This window comes from Myripristis murdjan, chromosome 3 (assembly GCF_902150065.1).
Source record: "Myripristis murdjan chromosome 3, fMyrMur1.1, whole genome shotgun sequence".
Taxonomy (NCBI): Eukaryota; Metazoa; Chordata; class Actinopteri; order Holocentriformes; family Holocentridae; genus Myripristis; species Myripristis murdjan.
Window position 1 is genome coordinate 43087452 of NC_043982.1, and position 19739 is coordinate 43107190.

Genomic DNA, 19739 nt, shown 5'->3' on the forward strand with positions numbered 1-19739 from the left:
GAATAGCCGCCTGGTTCTTTTAAACGCCCGGGGTCCAAGTTGATTTTGTGTATTAAACGCCCGGGAGATTAATTGGGGAAATACAGTAATTAATATGTTTTGTTATTGGGTCTGACACTTCCAATGATATTCCATGACTTGTCCCATGTCTCTTAGTCTGGAATAAACCTCCAGAACGTCCCAGAGATCCGGTGACCCCTGGGACCCCCTGGGACCCCCCCTGGTCCTTACCGTCGATGAGCTGGTACAGCTGCGTGCCCCCGGTGGTCTCCGCCGCCTCGCTCTTCCTCGTGCCTTTCCGGTAGCGGATCTTGTAGCCGGTGATGTCCCCGTTCTGGGCGCCGGGGGGCGGGGGCTGCCACCGGACCATGATGCTCTGGGGGGGGAGGAAACAACGAGGCCGTGAGACAGATGCAGCACAGAGGTACGTCTGGCACCTGCAGCTCTAAAGGCGACCTCATGGTGCTCACGCCTTCACACACACCCTGGCACAGGCACTGGTGTTAACGTAACTCTGCGGGTGTGTGTGTGTGTGTGTGTGTGTGTGGGGAGGGAGTGCTTTGTGATCCAGGAGCGCCGTCTCACTTAGCCCCTCCCCTCCTCCTGTCAGCAGCACAAAAACAAACACACCTCGGAGCTTCGGGTGATGCAGTGCAGACTGACGTGTTCGGAAAAAATAAACACATGAGTAACAGACGGGAGGCGCCCTGATGAGAGGGGGTTATGTGTGTGAGTGTGTGTGTGTGTGTGAGTGTGTGTGTGTGTGTGTGTGTGTGTGTGTGTGTGTGTGTGTGTGTGTGTGTGTGCTGTTCAGGTTAACCCTGCAGAGATACCAAGGCAGAGAGATGAATCCTGGCCTTCGGCTGGCAGGCCCATGCTGCACTGTTGTCAGATGTGTGTGTGTGTGTGTGTGTGTGTGTGTGGATAGATGGGGGGTATCTCAGCGTGGGAGAAGAGTTAATTAACGCTTCCCCACTGTCACACTGATGCACAAAAGCCTGAATACATGTACGGGGCACACGCGCGCTCCTCCCCAGCCGCGTCGGGGGAATTGCACAAATTAAATCTGTGTTAAGTGCGTTCAATTATTTCCATTTTTCTTATTACACTATCGGTCCCCGCTCGTTATGCGCGCCGCTTCTCGCCCTCCTTCTCCCCAAAAAACGTGTTTAATTGACTTTCTGGAAAACAAAAATCGCAGGGGAAGGTGCGAAGGCAGATGTCAAAGGAAAAGAGGTGCAAACTAAAAATCACCACAAAAAAAAAAAAAAAAAAAATTCAGCTTGCCATGCCGGGCTGGGCCAGACCCCCCCACCCTCACCCCTCTCCCCCCCCCATCAGACTGCAGTTACTCACCCCTGGCTAATGATGTGAGGTTCTGCGTGACAAGGCCCCAGGATCAGAGCAAATATGAAATGAATGTTAATTAGGCTTTTTTCTGCGGTTCCATTTGGCCGGGCACATCTATCAGCTAAACGGTTTTATCAATAGACTTGTAACCGAATTATTCTTAATGACTTTGTTTATGCTCAAAATTAAACACAAAGACAACAAAAAGAGCAGAACCGGGAAAGCAGATTTCAGCGTGCGTGCAGGAGCTGAGGCCGCCAGATGTTTGGTTTAGCGTTTAAAGTCGTTTTGGGGTTGATTTGACCGGACAGCCCCGCCACGCCGCCCGCCGCTCGCCACCCGCAGCGCTCGCTTCATTTTCCTCTTAAAAACATGACAGTATTAGAGCGTTTTCTCTGTGCAGGTCTCGGCGGAGTCTCCCTCAGCATGGGTGGCTGGTGGCTGTTCTCACTCAAGCTGCGGGTGTGTGATACGATTGTTTCTCTCTCGTCTGCTCTGACGATTGTTTCTCGGCCGGGCGCGGCATCGAGTAACACCAGGCTGGAAATGCTGCACGCTTTTTTTTTTTGTTTTTGTTTTTTTTATAGTCAATGCAGCAAATTTTTTTTTTTTTTAAATAGTCAATGCATCGAATAACGCCAGGCTTGAAATGCTGCTCGCTGTTTTTTTTTTTTTTTTTTTTTTTTTAATAGTCAATGCACACATCCAAAGTTTTTTTGCTTTTTTTTTTTGCAGCCCCTTGTGTTTTGCGGCTCTCTGTCCAGACTCGCCGTGTCGCAAGCTGCACATGTCATGAGCGAGGAAGCATCTTTTGTCGAGCCGACTCTCTCACAGGGATGGAAACCAGCCATAACCGCACTAAAAACTGTTGGACTGTGAACACAAAGTGCAATATAATAAAATGTGCAATACTTTTACAACATTTTTTTATTTTTTTCCCTGCTGTATTACACTGTTACAGTGCATTCCTTATGTTTATTCTTGTGTGTTCTTGTGTGTTTTCTTTTTAAAATGTTCTTGTGTGTTTTCTTTTATGATTTTTTCTTAAATGGCACTAAGGAGGACTGCGCCTTTCAATTTCTTTGCACTCGTTGCAATGACCATAAAGACATTCCATTCCAAACGCTGAACAGGCCCGCAGCTCGCTGGTGGCCCGGGCCGGGGTTCACCTCCAACCAGGAGCCTGTTCGTGAGGCCTGCTGCTCACATCTACCACAAAAACTAGGTCCAACTGTGATAAACCACATTTAACTGTGAGATGTGAGCAGAATGGGGCCCAAACCCAAACCAACCTCTCCCAGAGTTACTGTAGTTTTGTATTTTTCATTAGGCTTTATGTTTTATTTTTTTGTTGAATTCAGTTTAGTCTCACTTAGTTTCCAAAGTGGGTTTGCTCATTTCAGTTGATTTTTTCTTGTTTAAAAATGTTTTTTTTTTTTTTTTTTTTTTTTTTTTTTTAATATCAGTGTTAGTTAGTTAGCAACACTAAACACATTTTCTGTAGATTTTAATTCTCGTTTCAGTTAGTTCTCTTTTTTCCTAAAGTTTTTCCTAAACTAAAATGCTCTCATGCCTAGTTTTAGTCTCTTGGTTAGTTTTAGTTAAATATAATAACCCTCTCCCCCTCGTCCTCCCTGCTGTCCCTGTGTTTGCCTGTTCTCCTGTGGAGCGTTCATCATTTTCGAGGCCGCCCCAAACCGATGAGCGTGAGTCGCCTATAAACCCCCCCGAGAGTGAGTCTATGACCCCCCCCCGACCGAAACACTGAAGCCCACCTCCAGAAGGACACAGGCAGTATTACGCCTATTTACTGTCCGTCTTTATCAGACGCGTTTTTCACGTGGCTTTTAAAATCATCAGCTTCAAAAGTCACACTCAAACTTGAAGCGCAAACTTTTGCCCACTAGATTTTAGATGACAAATCATTGTAAGTTCCTACTGAAGTATAAGAGCACCTGGTTACCTGTGTACAAAGTGCTAAAAGTATAAAGCAATGTAAAATTACACTAACCGGATGATGTTATTTATATACCCGTGTGTGAACACTCACATTGTGCAATATGCTGAGCAGACCTCAGTTTACCTCCACTATCTATTTATTACGTTTTGGTTCTGCACATAAATCTTGCACATATGTTTTTGTACATACATATTTATATATTTATATATTTATACTGCCTCCTTCTGATTCTTTTATCCTTGTTCTTTTTATTCCTTTACTTTTTATGGTATCCAATCTTTTTATTGTGACCACTGCATCGTTTTTTCGTTTCACAGTGCATCTCTGATGTAATGTCGAAATGACAATAAAGGAAATCTGAATCTGAATCTGAGTGTGATGTGGTAATCTGTGTGACAAGTCATCACGGGGGGCTAACTTAAAATTAACTTTTAAAATGACACCGATTGGTTTCATCGCTCTTTTTTTTCAAACAGACACAATCGTCCAAATGTCATAATTTATATAGGAATAACACCTCAAAATCACCAATGACCTGTGTGATAGCGCTCACGGCCTCATGGGGGCCGTTTGGGGACGTCACACATCAGCTCAGCACGCCTGGGTTCCTGCAACAGGCTTTTTACTTTCCAGAACCAAAAATCTGTCATTCGACTACAAACTGTGCAGACCTGAGCGTGTTTTAGACCGGATCTGATGATTTTACTGATCACTTTTCGAGCTCTTCATGGCCTCGCTGCTGTGTCTCTGCCCTCTGTAGCTTGAGATCCTCGGGCAGAGGTCTGCTGTCTGTCCCTGCGGCCCGGATCAAAAAGCTAAAGGGGACGGAGCGTCTGCAGTCCGGGCCCCGAGGCTCTGGGACGATCAGGTCGGCTGCGTCCGGAGCCTCTCCTGATTTTACAGTTTGGAGTTTTAATTTTCTTTGAACTGTCTTTTATTGGTTTTTAAACTCCAAACTGTTTTTGTAAACCTGACGAGTTTACGACTTGTTTTATTCATGACTTTTTGTTTTTGCTGAATTTGAAAGTGCTCTATAAATAAAGATTATTATTATTCTTATTCTTATTTGCAAGAGCAACTGAAATGAAAAGACCAGGGGGCTTATGAGATTCAGAGATTTTTTTTTTTTTTTTTTTTTTTTTAAAGAGACACTGCATCGAGGGACCCGTCTGGGCCTGGGAGACCAGAGGACTGCAGGATATCTCCTCCAAAGAGAAATCCAGAGATAAGTCCGACTTGAATGCGAGTTTATTTTCCTAAAACGTGCCGAGACGCCGCGTGATCCTGCGGCTCCGGCTTTGCGCTATCATAATCCCCGGTTATCGTTTTGAGGTTTGCGTCGAGCTCAGGCTCCCAGGCCGGCGCTGAGTATTCATTTAGAGTTGAGCTCCAGATTTCTTTGGCAGACTCAGATGGAAAGCGATAGAGAGGCTAAAACCTTTTGACAGGCGAGTCTCCCGCCGACGAGAGGATCGATGGAGGTTCACACACACCTCCTGACCCGGCTGGGGCCGCGGGCCTCCGACGCAGATAATCGCCTGGAAATAAAGAACGCTCCGGCCTGCAGGCTATCTGTCTGATCGCGTGTCAGTGTGTTGGTGAATTTGCTGAAGCACCGACACACAAAGAGCAGTAAAGCTGCATCTCGCTCTGTTGACGTGTGTGAGAAAGGTGCACCCGAGACAGATGTAAAAGCTTTTTTGAGAGCCTTCTGCAAGGAAAAACAGCAAAGTGCAAAACCCTCTGCTCTGACTTGTTAAGAAAGCATCAAACTGCAGCTTCGCGGTCGGTCGGGGGAACGCGGCCTTACCTTTGAGTTCTGGACCTCCAAGGTGAGGTTTTGAGGAGGGGCGCTCGGCACTGTGAAGGGAAGCAGAAAAGAAGTCGTTTCATTCGGTTAACACTCTCCTCGAATTACAGCAGGAGCACCGTCGAGGTTAAAACGCTCACATTAAGAAGGTGCCACGGATTTAAGACACAGATTCTTTTTTGTGTGTGTGTTTTCACTTATGCGGTGCTGTAAAAATAAATAAATAAATAAATAAATAAATTGTGCTTAGGAAAAACTAGCATGGCCATTTTCAAAGACCTCAAGATAATCTGAATAAAAAAACAGACTTGCATTCATTGGCTTTGGCTGGAAAGCTGAGACTCTTGTGGATTTTTTTGTGGGGCATTTTTTGGCTTTATTAGACAGTCACACTACAGACTGACAGGAAAGGCAGGGGAGAAGATCTTGGTGTCCTAATGCCGTACTTCGGAGGGATGACTGATCATTTTCATTAATTCTCGATGGGTCAAAAATGGTTCAATTTTGCACCAAATCCGTGCAGCAAATGGGATCAAAGCAGAAACAGCAACTTACAGCACATGAGTGAACATGGGAACGGCGGCCATGCTCCCATCATGATGTCCCACCCCTTAAAGACTCTTAACTCTAACTTAAAAAACAAACAGGCGCCTAAACAAAACCTGACCATGTGTATCATCACAGGTTTATGACGAGAAAAACCTGACACACATCTCAAATCAGTCTTCAGGCTTGCAGCTTTCAGATGATGTTTACCACTTCGACTGTTTATGTCCCCCTGAAGTGCCCCCCCCGTCCCAGCTGCTTCGTGATGGGCGGACTGACCGTCGGACAGCGTGCGGACCGTCACGTCCTCCGTGGACACGCCCGGCCCGTGCTTGTTGTAGGCCACCACCCGGAAACTGTACTCGGTGTACTTCTTCAGCCCCGTCATGGTGTAGGACAGACCCCCGATGTCCACGTCCTGAGAGAGAGACAGGCAGAGAGAGAGAGAGAGAGAGAGAGAGACAGGCTTTAAAAGTGGCTTTAACCCTTTCCTGCCCTGTGCACTCTACAGCAGACGAGCATCAGACGGTCACGTCTAAATTTCCCTGTCATGACGTCTCTTTAGGACTTGAACTTAAATTCAGAATAACTGAGGAAACAGAAAATACACTCGGGAACATCGGCTAAAGCTACAGGGCGAAGGTTTATCCAGATTTTTATATCTTTACTGTATCTAATCTAATCTATGTGTCCACTGACGTGACATCAAGCATTAACAGCGATACATGCATCCAGTCACTGATGTATTATTCATGGATTATTTGTACTGCTTACAATAAATAATGATGATATATTTTTCACTTTGAAATGTTAATTAACAGCACTTTAAAGCAGCACATCAACACATCACATCATCAGATCTCACCATGGAGGTACTGCATTTTTTAAAGAGAAACAAATTTATCCTCATAACAATAATGGCTGTCATGGTAATAATAATGTTGCTATATTTACAAAGATGACACAGCGAAATGTTTCTTTTTGTTGTATAGTTTTGGTTTAAGAACCCAATTTTCCTGCATATCAAATTCCACTGAGCCAAGCTTATGCCGTTGATGTCACTAAAACTCCTTGGAGGATTTTTTTTTCTTCATTTTTTTAAATTATACTTTTACACTTCTCCACAATAAAAACATGAAGAAAAAAAATGTAATTTATGATTTAATAAATTATGCCTCACAGCGTTATAACAACATTGTGCGAGCGTGCAGGTTTTAATATGCCATTTGTTGAAAAAAAAAAAAAAAATCACACAATGATGAGTGGAAGTAATTAAATTTTCAGACGTAAGCAGCGTACAGTCATTTAAATTAAATTTCATATGAACAAAAGACACAGCATACACTATGTTAATGTGTTAAGCTTAACACAGGAAACATGATGCTCAGATTAAACAGATAAAGGTTCAAATGAACATTTTTTCTACAATAGAAAACGACATCTTTTGCGTAAGTGATTTCCTTTTTTTCCATCTCTGAGAGCAGGTTTGATAAATATTGTGACACAAAATTAGATCACTGTGTCATGACAACCTGACGCTGGCCTGAACCTGCTGAAAATAAAACAGTGACAATAATTAGATTCTGCCATTCTTTGATGATGATATCCAAGCGACTTGTGCACGTTTTAATAAAAATGTAACGGCTACTAGATGCCATCGCTCCTTCAATCATTTCATGGTGTCGCCACTTTAACACAAGCATGTGAGTTTGTGATTTTTTTTATGATGATTGGAAGTTTCAGTCGCACACGTCGGGCTCAGCGGCACACGGCTGGTTATAATAAAAATAATAATAAAACTTTATTTGTATAGCACCTTTCACACAAGAATTGCAGCTCAAAGTGCTTCACAATAAAAAGAAGAACATTTGAAAACCGTAAAATAAAACATTAAAAACAGCACAGGGTGGAATTAAAAAGAAAAGGCTAAAAACGAGAACTTTGAAATAAAAGAAAAGATGCAAATAAAACAATAAAAGACAACACAGTGTGGAATAAAATAGGAGCTAGTTAAAGGCTAGAGTGAAAATGTAGGTCTTTAATCTTCTTTTAAAGATGTCTAGTGAGCTGGCTTCCCTGATGTCTAAAGGTCGTGTGCTCCAAAGCTTGGGGGCGTAAGGAACAAAGGCGGCATCCCCAATTTTCTTTCGACTGTTGTTGGGAACCAATAAGCAGCTGACGATCACAGTGCTCTTTGGGGTGCAGAGCCAATAAGGGAGTTGGCAATGTAGCTCGGTCCCAGCCCATGAAGTGCTTTGTATACAAGTAAGAGAACCTTAAAGTCAACTCTAAATGTTACAGGGAGCCGGTGTAGGGCAGCTCAGACCGGACTAATATGCTCTCTCTTCCTGGTTCTGGTTAATAAGCGAGCAGCAGAGTTTTGGATGAGCTGAAGTCTGTCAGTGGTTTTCTTTGGGAGGCCGGTAAAAAGTACGTTACTGCTTTCGGCTCTTTCCTCGTGACGTCTGTCTGACTCTTCGGGGGAAATCTAATCTTACTGTCGGGGCGGTCCGATCACGGGTCAGCTGATCGACGGCGACAGCTTCCTCCCTGCAGATGCATCACATCCTCCACCTCCTTCTTCCTCTCGTCCTTTATATTTCATGTCCGTCTCACACCCTTCTCTTCCCGGCTTTGTTCTCGTGCTTTCTCTCGGAGACACCAGAGACAGGCTCTTCTCTCCCGGTTAGCCCTTTTCATCCGTTTCCTTTTCTCTCTCTCTCTCCGTCTCTCGCCTTTTTCACCCCGTCTCTGGCTTTCCCCTCCGGGGAGCTGAGGCATCATTACTCAGTGTGCCGGCTGACGTCTCAGCCATTATCATATTAAAGGCTTTTCAATGCCTCACTGGCTTGCTCACTGCTACTTTGCCGGGGTTGACTCAATATCTGAGCAGCTCAACGCCGGCGCTCGTGCGACAGATTTAGACCCGTGGTGAAAAAAAAGTCGGCGTGAATCCCATCAGCCCGCCATCTGCAGGAGACGTGTAATCGTGTGTTTGCACGAGCCCGATAATCACAAGCAGGGCCAAACGGCGGCATCGAAAGTTTCGGTAAATACCTGTGATTAGGGACTCCGCCTCGTCACAATTTACATTACAGTCTGTGTCACAGGCAGACAAGTTCTGCAATCATTTTCTTTTTATATATGTGTGTGTAATGTTCCCTGTGAAAGTCAAATGCCAGGCTGCACACCTCGCACGAGGCGAAGTGTGAGCAGCGCATGAAAAAGCTGTGGCATTTAAGCTCCGGGCAGACAAGAGAACGCCTCCGAATAGATATAACTCTAATTTATAGACCAGCGTGCAACACGGGAACGGCTGCATATCTCGGGCCGTGTCCACCACCAGGCGAGTGTGCATTTTTTTTTTCCTCTTTTTTTCGGCCTTCGGTCCACGCTGAGCCTTTTTCAGCCTCTTGAAAACGTTCTCTCCCAAGTGTTCAAAAGCACCGGCAAAGTGCTAATCAATCACTCCCTGTGTTCACCAAATGTATTTCTGTTCGAGTTGCTTTCGAGGGCTTTCGTGTTCTTCAGCTTCCCGAGAGACTTCAGACTTAGTGAATTCATTTTACTGGATGATTTTTTTTTTTTTTTTTTTTTTTTAAATCAAATACAAAAAGAATGGGAGGCAATATGTCTAGGATGCCAGTGTGTTTAAAACCACTAATACTACTGTTGGTACTTACTGTCATTGTTTTCTGTTTTTGGAATTGTTTATTATTTGCTCGGTGTACCATAAAAAAGATTTAAGAATATATTTTTGATAGTTTTAGTGGAGAGAGTCGGGAGAGGCCGGGGGGAGAGAGGAGGAACGCGCTCTACCAGATGAACCGAAAAAGACATTCTGAATATCAGCGGGCTCTTCCTGATAAAAATAAAAGGTTAAATAAAATTAAAAAATAAATCAAACTGCTCTGGTCATGTAAACTAGGTCGTAGTCTGGTATCTAGCGGATGCTCGATGGGGAATTTTAGGCATTTTGTGGCATTTGGAGAGCGGTCTGAAAACGATAGCAGGGCTGGGACAAAAAAAAAAAAAAATGTTGTTTTCAGATTTAGCCGCCTCGGCGAGGACACGGCCACGTCCTGAACAGTAACGGACAAATCCGAACACACAAAAAGGTTTTTGGACACCCTTAAAATTTTACACAATCTCAAATATTATCATGAAATATTTGTGGAAAAATCTTTTTTGTGTTTCAAAAGGTGTGGCTGCATTAGACAGATACAAACAAACACAAATTACCTTTTTTTGTTTATTGTTCACAAGATAAACTAACAAAACTAAATTGTTGACAGTGTAATCTTTATCTTCAGGCGTGTTTCCTGCGTTAGGTTCCTTGTTTTAGCCATTTTTGTGTCTGAAGAACTTTCAGATGTGCTGCTTTATATAGACACCAAGCTTGGCAACAAAAATGTTGTCTTTTAATAAAAAGAACGACCTTCATCACTGATACCAAAATGACCCAATACTCAAAATTTCTTATGTATTTTTCTGGAACCAATCAATTTTAAGTTTTTAATGGCTTTTTTTTAGGATTTGTTTAGTATTCTGGCTGTGACTGTACTAGAAGAAATTGCACTTGAAGACCTAAGAGTGATTTGTTAATGCAATATTTCACAAATGCATGGGGTGTCCCAAAACCTTTTTCCACCACCGTATGTTACCATTAATTAGTGACATTCAGTGCATCATGAGAAGCATTTTGTGATGAAGAGAGGGGATTCATTTTCTCAGCGTACCATCTTCTCCTCGAGCGGCCTTGAAGCGATGACTCAGACCATCATCTCCTCGAGCCCCAGAGTCTCCGAGGGCCATCGCACCATTTTCTGCCAGCTACACAAGTTTTGTTTCATGTGTGTGACGAGCGCTGGGGGTCCCTGATGAATCATCTTCCAGAAAGACTTTTAAGGGCCTTCAGAGGAGGCAGGGCTTCCGCTTGTCGCTTCCAACCAAAAGGTGGCTAAACCGGCTTTAAAATACAAGAAAGCCGACCCGGCACTGAAGTCTGCTGAAGCTGCTGTTTGGTATCTCTGCCTCCTCTGCGGTGGATTTCTCTCCCGGTGGGATTGTTTTTGAAGAAAATGGTGGAGTCTAGACAGAAGCTCGCACCCTTTGATTCTGAACATAAAACCCTGATATTTACCACTGAAGCTTCAGATGGTTTTTCTGCTCTAAAACTGCACTGTAGCTGCTGGAAACATCTCAACATGATGCCACGCTCTCTACCTCTAGCCAGGTATCCGCGCCAATAAAACAAAACACATTTCCGAGTTAGAAGAGGGGCCCAGAAGTGGAGGATGTGTTGGAGGTGGATGGTGCGGTGGGTTTTGCCGCTGACAGATGAAAGCAACCTCCTACCTGCTCGCTGCCCAGGCTTTTGTCGGTGTAGTACAGCTTGTAGGTGAGGATCTCCCCGTTGCCCGTGAGCGGCGTGTCCCAGCTCAGGGAGACGGACGAGGGCGTGTTGGACACCGCCTGCAGGTTGGGCGCCGGGCCGGGCACTTGGACTGTGGACAAAACAGAGCGGGAGTTAAGAGAAGTGTCAAACTTGACGGTGTTTTTGTCTCATCCTGATCCGAGTACACATGCTTTTGGCATTTCGTTACATCTGGCACGCGGGGAATTCAACACGCCTGCCAAAAATGTGCGTTCTTGGCCACTTCAAAGCCATCTGTCCCCACGCTCAGTCGCCGCGGCGCTGCGTCTCTTTGGAGACCGGGCGGTCTGCGGCGGAGCGGGCCGCCGGCCACGCCGATCCGCTCGTTATTTCCATGACAAACACGCCGCAGGTACGAAAAACCCAAACATCGACGCACATTCATCTGGCATTCCCGCCACATTCGCCTGTGGCTCACTGTGGCGTTCAGCGCGGGAGAGGAGAGTCGCACTCAGGAATTTAATACGAGAGTTTATTTTATTAAGACGACTGAGAGGCCAAGGCTGAGACGGGGAGTGTGTGTTATAACGTGTGTGTGTGTGCCCGCCTCAGACTACACACACAGAAGCAGAGGTGTGTGTATCTTAGCTGCTTGGCTACACGACATGAAGTTTCAATTAACCTTCTGAAACCCAGAAGCCAGCGTGTGAGCTTTTATTTTGAAAAGTGTTTTTCATTCTAAAAATTCACGTTATTTCTTTTATTTCTGATTTATTTTTTATTTTATTTTTTTATTTTTATTTTTTTCTAATTTACTGATAATTTTATTGTATTTTTTTAGTCTTTTTGTTGCAAATTTTCTGGTCATTTTCAAATAAACTTTCACAATTTTTTTTTTTTTTTTTTTCATATTTTCAGATTATTTCTTCCTAATTTGCAAACAGTATTTTTTCCCATGTTTCTGAGGGAAATCAAAGTGAATTTGCTCGGGTTTCAAAGGGTTAACTGCCTGTGAACGCAGCCTCAAGCATGTAAACACCAAGAATCTGACATCGATCTAGCATCACTGATTATGTAAATAAATATAAACACAGTTTTCTTGTAATGTGTGTGTGTGTGTGTGTGTGTGTGTGAAAGGGTTAAGATGCTGCCGCTAACCGAGCGCTGCGCCTTTAAGCCGAACAGAGAAAACGACTCCTTTACACTTAAAGTCCTGACAGCAAATAAAAAATTAACAAATGGGAATGTGAGATCCAACATAATTATGTGTGTTTGTGTATATAAATGTGTGTGTGTGTGTGTGTGTGTGCGTGTGTAAGCTTGAGCTGCAGGTGTTCCTGACAGCACACACAAGCTCCCATTTGTCAGTCTGCACCGAGGTACAGGCTGTGGGTTTTCTGTGCACGTGTGTGTGTGTGTGTGTGTGTGTGTGTGTGTGTGTGTGTGTGTGTGTGTGTGTGTGTATTAAGCTGTTCTCTGAGGAGAGGTGATGCGGGGCTGCACGGCGCGGCGCAGGCCTGCAGGTCAACAGTTTAAGCTCTGATTCATGGCGTGTTCTTACAGCACGAGCGCACGCCGGCGACAAAGATGTAGTGGCGTCGGCGCCGCCCGCCCTCGCCGCCGTCCCCACGGGGGGCTCGCCTCCTGCTGGCAGGCATTATGGACTGTGTGTGTGTGTGGCTGTGTGTGTGTGTGTGTGTGTTTGAGCCGGTCCGTCCGCCCTGCATCAAGGACACAGGTAGAGAAATGGCGGCTGACCTAGAAAGCGACAGTGACAAAGCTGTGGAAACCCAGATTCAGGGTGGCGGCGGCGGCGGCGGCGGCGGGGGAAACGTCCACCTTGACGGCGCGCTGGGAAATCCCCAACATGGCGATTTCAAATACGGCAGACACTTAATGATTTGGAGCAGCAGCCAGAGGGGCTTTTCCACCCCTGCACCCAAACACAAAGAGAACAGAGAGGCAGAGAACGGCGAGGGGAAGGGAACGCCGCCCTCCGCGCCGCCGCCGCCGCGTCTCCCAGTCAAAACATCCTAATGAGGTTTAGCACACAGAGCGCCGAGTGGCTTCACAAAAGAACGGCGCTGCTGGAATACTAATTTCATTCTTGTCATGGTTATAGACAGGGGTAGGCAGAGGGACTGAACATACTGTATCTCACACACACACACACACACACACACACACACACACACACACACACACACACACACAGAGGGATTTATAAATGTTGGGGGGAAAACAAGAAGTGGCTTATAAGAAGGGAAAGCTGCTGGGTGGTCTGCCTTGATGCACAGCATTAAACAGCCTCCTCTCTGTGTGTGTGTGTGTGTGTGTGTGTGTGTGTGTGTGTGTGTGTGTGTGTGTGTGTGTGGACTGAACGGCCTATCTGTGTGAAGTGAGCGCATGTGCACATGAATATTTGTTTGTGTGAGCGTCTATTTGTACACATTTGTTTGCTTCTTGCGAGCGCGTCCTGTTTGCTTTGGTGCGCCTGTGTGAGCGCCTTTCCAACCAACCGGCTGCAGTTTGTCTTCATGTTTGTATGTTTGCATGCGTCCTGTTTATGGAGAGTGTATAAATGAGTGTTTGTGTGTGTGTGTGTGTGTGTGTGTGTGTGTGTGTGTGCGTGCCTCACCCTCAGCCTGGGTGGCCACTCTGAGCGCTGCAGAGCTCTCTCCCTGCCCGTTGCTGTTGTGAGCCACGACCCTGAAGCGATACTTGGTGTCCGGCATGAGGCTCTGGATGGTGACCTGCATCTCCCCGGGACGGCTGGTGTTCACCACTCGCTCCCTGAGACACACACACACACACACACACACACACACACAGAGTGGCGGCATAACAGTTAACAGTGTGTTTCAAATCCACATGATAAAGTGTGTCGGTGTGTCAGCTTCAGATTATTTTGTCACTTAGAAACAGCCAGGCTAACGACTCCCATAGACTTCAAGTCTTTATGCTAAGCTAACATGAAATGCTACCCACACTGCAAAAATGCAAAATCTTACCAAGATTATTTGTCTTATTTCAAGTCAAAAATGCCTTATTTCAAGTCAAAATATCTCATTACACTTAAAATAAGACATGATCACCTCAGAAGTAAATTGTTTTTAGACAATTTTCACTTGTTTCAAGTGAAAATTTGCTTGTTTCATTGGCAAAATTTGCCAGTGGAAAAAGTGAAAATTCACTTGAAATAAGTAAAAATTAGCTAGAAACAAGAAACAAATTTTGCCAATGAAACAAGCAAATTTTCACTTGAAACAAGAGACAATTGTCTAAAAACAAGTTACTTCTGAGGTGATCATGTCTTATTTTAAGTGTAATGAGATATTTTGACTAGGAATAAGACATTTTTGACTTGAAATAAGACAAACAATCTTGGTAAGATTTTGAGTTTTTGCAGTGCAGAGGAACCGAACCGGCTTTACGTGCAGAGGTCAAACAGCGTCTGCTCATTTTCATCCAATGAAAAAGAGAGAAAAAGGATCGAGAGCTGATTTTCTGTAAACGTCCCACTGACGCTGTTCATTAGCCCGGTTTAGCCTCTGTATCGCCCCCTGCAGGTGGAAACAACATCTCTCATGTGTTATTAATGTGAACTACCGTCTGGTAAACACAGTCGTTTGTCCCGGACAGGTGTGTGTGTGATGGAGTCCTACCTGCTGATGCCCTCCTGGCTGTAGAAGACCGAGTAGGTGAGCTCGTCTCCGTGCGGCTCAGCCGGCGGGCGCCAGGTGAGCTTGATGAAGCGGGTGGAGACGAGCGAGGCCACGACGTCCCGCGGGGCCGAGGGGGTGGGGCCTGCCGCGCTGGCCACGCCTCCGGAGCCTGGCGTTACATGGTCAGTAGTGTTAGGAGTCAGTGAGGGGGGAGGGAACGGGGGCAAGGGTACGTCTTTGGGTCGAAGGGAAGGAGGGAGGAGGGAGGAGGAGGAGGGACGAGGGAGGGATGACGGGACGGGACGGGAGGAGGGAGGGAGGCGGGAGGCGGAGGGGCAGGAGACAGTGTCAGTGTGGGGAAGAAGGGAGGACGGGGGGGACGGGAGGAGAGTGCAGAGGTGCCCGAGAGGGAACAGGTTGAGGAGAGGAGAGAGTGGAAATGGAAATGACAGTGAAACAAAAGAAAGAAAGGAAGGAAGGAAGGAAGGGGAAAAAAAACAGAAGAAAAAACAAAATAACAACAACGTAACAAAAACGGACTTTTGGCATGACAAGGAACCACAGAAATAAAACACTTCTACTACAACAGTCACACAGTTAAACAAATAAAAGCACAGTACGGGGCGGGGCGGGGGGCGGAGGGGGGGGGACTACGACATGCAGATCTAACACACAGCTGTCTAACGTCGGGGTGGGGGGAGGAGAACATCACAGGGCATTTCATGTCAGCCTCAGAGTCCAGTCATTTTAGGGCCAAATTGGGGTCAACCTGGTACAAACTGCAAGAGAAGCAAACTCAACTGATTTTGTATCCTCAGTTTGTCCTGAGTGAGGGAAAAAAAGTCCCAAGGAATCCCATTGGTGGAAAGTTTTGAAAATCACCTATTTATGACCACATATTACCAAAAAACACTGTTTTTAACACACAGGGGAAAGGGGTTCAACATTTTACTTTCAGATATCACTATAAAAATTCACAAGATGATCACACACACAAAGACAAGAAAAAAAGTCAATTACAAGTTCTTTGAATTATTCTGTTTACACATGCATATCACACATTATAGAGTACAGTAACAGTATACAGTAACCTTTTAATTCACTGTTATCACAGGGCATTTCATGTGAGCCTCACAGTCCAGTCATTTTAGGCCAAAATTGGGGTCAACCTTGAAGGTTACTATATACATGGTGACCCAAAAAAACAGGAATCTTTGAAGTGCGTATTGGCAGACATGAGCAAGTGGCAGCACAATTTTTAAAAAATGAATATTCCATCATTGTTTCTTAAATGGCATGTTTTAAGGTTTCAATTACTATGAATAAAATATTTTTCTTCCATCACTCTTGGTTTTATTGGATTGTTAAAAAGTTCCCGTTTTTTTGTGTCACCCTGTATAATAGTAACCTTGAATTAAAAGGTTACTATATAACAGTGAGGATCCATATATAGAGTAACCTTGAATTAAAAGTTTACTATATAACAGTGAATTAAAAGGTTATTATATATATAGTAACCTTTTAATTCACTGTTTAAATGTCCCTTCTGGCATTTATTCCTTATATTCCTTATTAGCGCATATCAAATCGGATAATGTGTGATATGCATGTGTAAACAGAATAATTCAAAGAACTTGTAATTGACTTTTTTCTTTTCTTTGTGTGTGTAATCAACTTGTGAATTTTTATAGTGATATCTGAAAGTAAAATTTTGAACCCTTTCCCCTGTGTGTTAAAAACAGTGTTTTTTGGTAATATGTGGTCATAAATAGGTGATTTTCAAAACTTTCCACCAATGGGATTCCTTGGGACTTTTTTTTCCCTCACTCAGGACAAACTGAGGATACAAAATCAGTTGAGTTTGCTTCTCTTGCAGTTTGTCCGAGGTTTTTTCATAAAATGACTGGACGATCACGGACGGACGGCCTTCCTGTGTGTAACGTCACGCCGAGGCCAAACACTGATCGCCTGATTCTGATTTTAACGGCGACACTTTGGCCGCTCGGCTCCATCATGAGGAGGCAGATTTCACAAAGCTTCGAGCCCGCCGGTTACACACAAGAAAGCCGTCCATATTTTTCGAAAAGCATAACCCCCCATACACACAGCAGCTGAAGTCTGTGCCTCCACTACAGAAGCTGAATGAGAGCTGCTGGTTGAGCCTTCCTTCTGCCTCGACTGGCACACCACGTCAGGTTTTTTTCGACGCACTTTTCACATTCCACGGCCTCGCCACAGAAATGCGAGTGATTTCATTTGGTGTTTCTTGAGGGGGAACAATCTGCGGTCAGATCTGCTTTCCATTTTCCCGGCAAGTGGGCGAAACAAAACCGTACGGAAAGAATGTCGGTGCCGTGCGTGTGTGTGTGTGTGTGTGTGTGTGACATTTCCATTCGCTTTCAGGTCAGGGAAGCTGAGTGAGTGGAGGGGAGGGCGAAAAGCTGGCAAAAAAAAAAAAAAAAAAAAGTAAGACGGCAAGTGCGGCGTGTGTGCACGTGGTGTGTTATTACCGGGGAAAAGAAAAAGTGGGGTGTGCCCGCCGTGTCTGTCACGGTGTGCCGAGAAAAAAAAAAAAAAAAAAAACTGCTGATTTCGCTTTCAATACCTGTTTAAATTTTAAATTCCCAGAGCTCACTGCCTTTTCTGAGATGGGAGCGATGTGAAGGATTTGCTGGTATTTTCTGCCAGTGAATTACATGGTCATTGCACACTGCTACACACACACTCACCCACACACACACATATACACACACACTCACACACTATTATCCTGTTTATCAAGAACTGACCTTGTGCATCCAGCCACACATCCAGAGAGGGTTTAGCCTCAGCTCCACATTAATAATACTGTGTGTGTGTGTGTGTGTGTATACTGAGCTTAGAAGAATGAAAAATGATGCTTTTACCACACATACTGCTATAGACACCGAGCCATTATCCTCATTTACGAAGCAACACATACACACACACACACACACACACACACACACACACACACACTGCCTAATGCACGCAAACATGGAGCTGGTAAACAGAAGACACTTTCTGCACAATGAGGAAGCATCTCCAGTTGTGCTATTAAAATGTTAAAACTATACAAAGACACGAGAATACAATACCTGCAAATATATAATTCACCGTGTTGTATTTAATGGTGTTAAGAATACACCACGAGCACAGCCTCAAATAAAGTGTGTTTACCTTGGGAATGGAGGGGGGGGGAAAAAAGAATCATTGTGTCCTTCTGCTCGTAAAAAGTACATAAAGTAAACATAATGAAACCGGTGCAGCAGCATCAGAAAAAAAAACAAAAAACTCTTTAATACTGGGACTGAAAAAGACAAGAGCGGGCAGGAGAAGAAACAGAAACACCAGATTCATAACTGCAGGCAGAGCTTTGTGTCACATGCAATTTGCTGCAGATTCCTCACAGCGACGATAATAAGCTTGATATGGCGTTGCTCACCGCTCGAGACGGCGCTACCAACTACTTTACGAGACACACTCAATAAAAAGGCTCCGTCTCCTCGGGAACGGCCGGGGAAACGTCTGAGGACAGCATGAAGATCTCAAGCTGCGCTCTGACGGATAAACACCATCTGAGATACGAGGTGGACCCAGGACACGTGGCCGAGAGCGGGCCCGAAAACAATCGGGGAAAATACGAAAATTTCATCCGAAGCTAACAGCCGAGAGGAGACGAGTTGAAAACGGGGGTGCAGAACATCACGCGTCTGAGACATGAGCTTAGTGTTTGTCACTAGACGAGTCTGGAGAAAAAAAAAAAGTGCACTGATATATTTAAAAAGGCAAAACCAATCTTTCCTTTGCATGAAGGTTTCTAGAAACATGTGAAAAGTGAGAGACAGACTGAGACTCGAGCGCTCCCGTGTAGAAGAACAGTACGGGCTCGACTAAAGACCGACATCGATAAGAAGAAGAAAGCGCTCAACTCAAATCTTAACCAAGACAGGGCCAAAACCACCATTTCAGCATTGGGGGTGGGGGGGACAGACATTTTGGGAATGCCTGAACATTGAATTGCTAATATATTCCAGCAATATTTTTTGGGGGGGGACAATTTTGGAGTACCTGTACATTGGGGGGGGGGACTTGTACCTCTCAATGTATATGGGCGTTTGGGCCTTGAACCAAGATAAAGACAAACAAAAAGACACGGCCTCATCCCTAGTGATGTTTAGCTGCCGCCACTAGGAGGCTCCACTCTCTTATTTCTCTTATTTATTTCTTATTTGTACTTATTGTATATTGTTGTATATTGTACATAGGTTGTACATTGTATATAGGAATGTTATATATACTTTCTATTTTATCTTTATTTTTATTATTTTTTTTTTTTAACTATTTTATTCTATCTATTTTTTACTTGCACAGTGCTGGAGTTGTTGCAATTACATTTCACTGCTGCTGTACCCGTACATTCATGCATGTGACGAATAAATCTTGAACTTGAACTTGAACTTTCCGAATAAAGTCAGTCAGTAAGTCAGTGAGTGACACGCCAGGTCAGGCCTTCCCACTGGCAGGGGTCCCGGTGTTTGGGGCCAAAAGTAGATCCAAAGTGGTACAACTGAGAGGAGCCGGTGCTCAAAAGTAATGACTGTTCTTCTGTGTGACTTTGGAAAGCACAGCGATGAAGACAGTATGAGGCTGAGGTGTGACGTGTCTGAGACCCAAATGCACCAGTAAAGCCAGGGCTGCACTTGCTGGACCCGATCCCGAACAATGTTTAGTTGTCACCACTAGGAGGCTCCACTATCGTACTACGGGGAAAAAAAAAAAAAAAAAAAAAGTCAGACGCTGTGTTTACTTGCACCCAAGAAAACAGATTATTGCCTCAGTGGGAAACGGCAGGAAATCAGGTGAAGTGTGTCCTTACTCTAATTACTCAGAATCACTGAAAACATGCAGCTCCCCCATAATCAGGTTCAGCCGCACCCTGATGTTCCCTGGACTGTCAGCATCTGTCAGCCGGCCTCTCGTGGGGATTTCCTCCACGGGGGTGGCAGA

General features: G+C 44.7%; 1 protein-coding gene across 5 annotated transcripts in view; it reads right to left on the reverse strand.

The window, feature by feature from the left end:
- neo1a (neogenin 1a) overlaps positions 1–19739 on the reverse strand; it is a 243274-nt gene that overhangs the window by 39901 nt on the left and 183634 nt on the right. For 4 of the 5 annotated variants that reach the window (XM_030046513.1, XM_030046517.1, XM_030046506.1 and 1 more), the window contains exons 8-13: positions 14709–14943; positions 13682–13836; positions 11025–11173; positions 5946–6084; positions 5121–5170; positions 232–376 (exon numbers count right to left, since the gene is read on the reverse strand). In XM_030046513.1, coding sequence (XP_029902373.1) covers positions 232–376; positions 5121–5170; positions 5946–6084; positions 11025–11173; positions 13682–13836; positions 14709–14943 — 873 coding nt within the window. The remainder of the gene's footprint in view (positions 1–231; positions 377–5120; positions 5171–5945; positions 6085–11024; positions 11174–13681; positions 13837–14708; positions 14944–19739) is intronic. The other variant, XM_030046518.1, reaches the window with a different exon arrangement.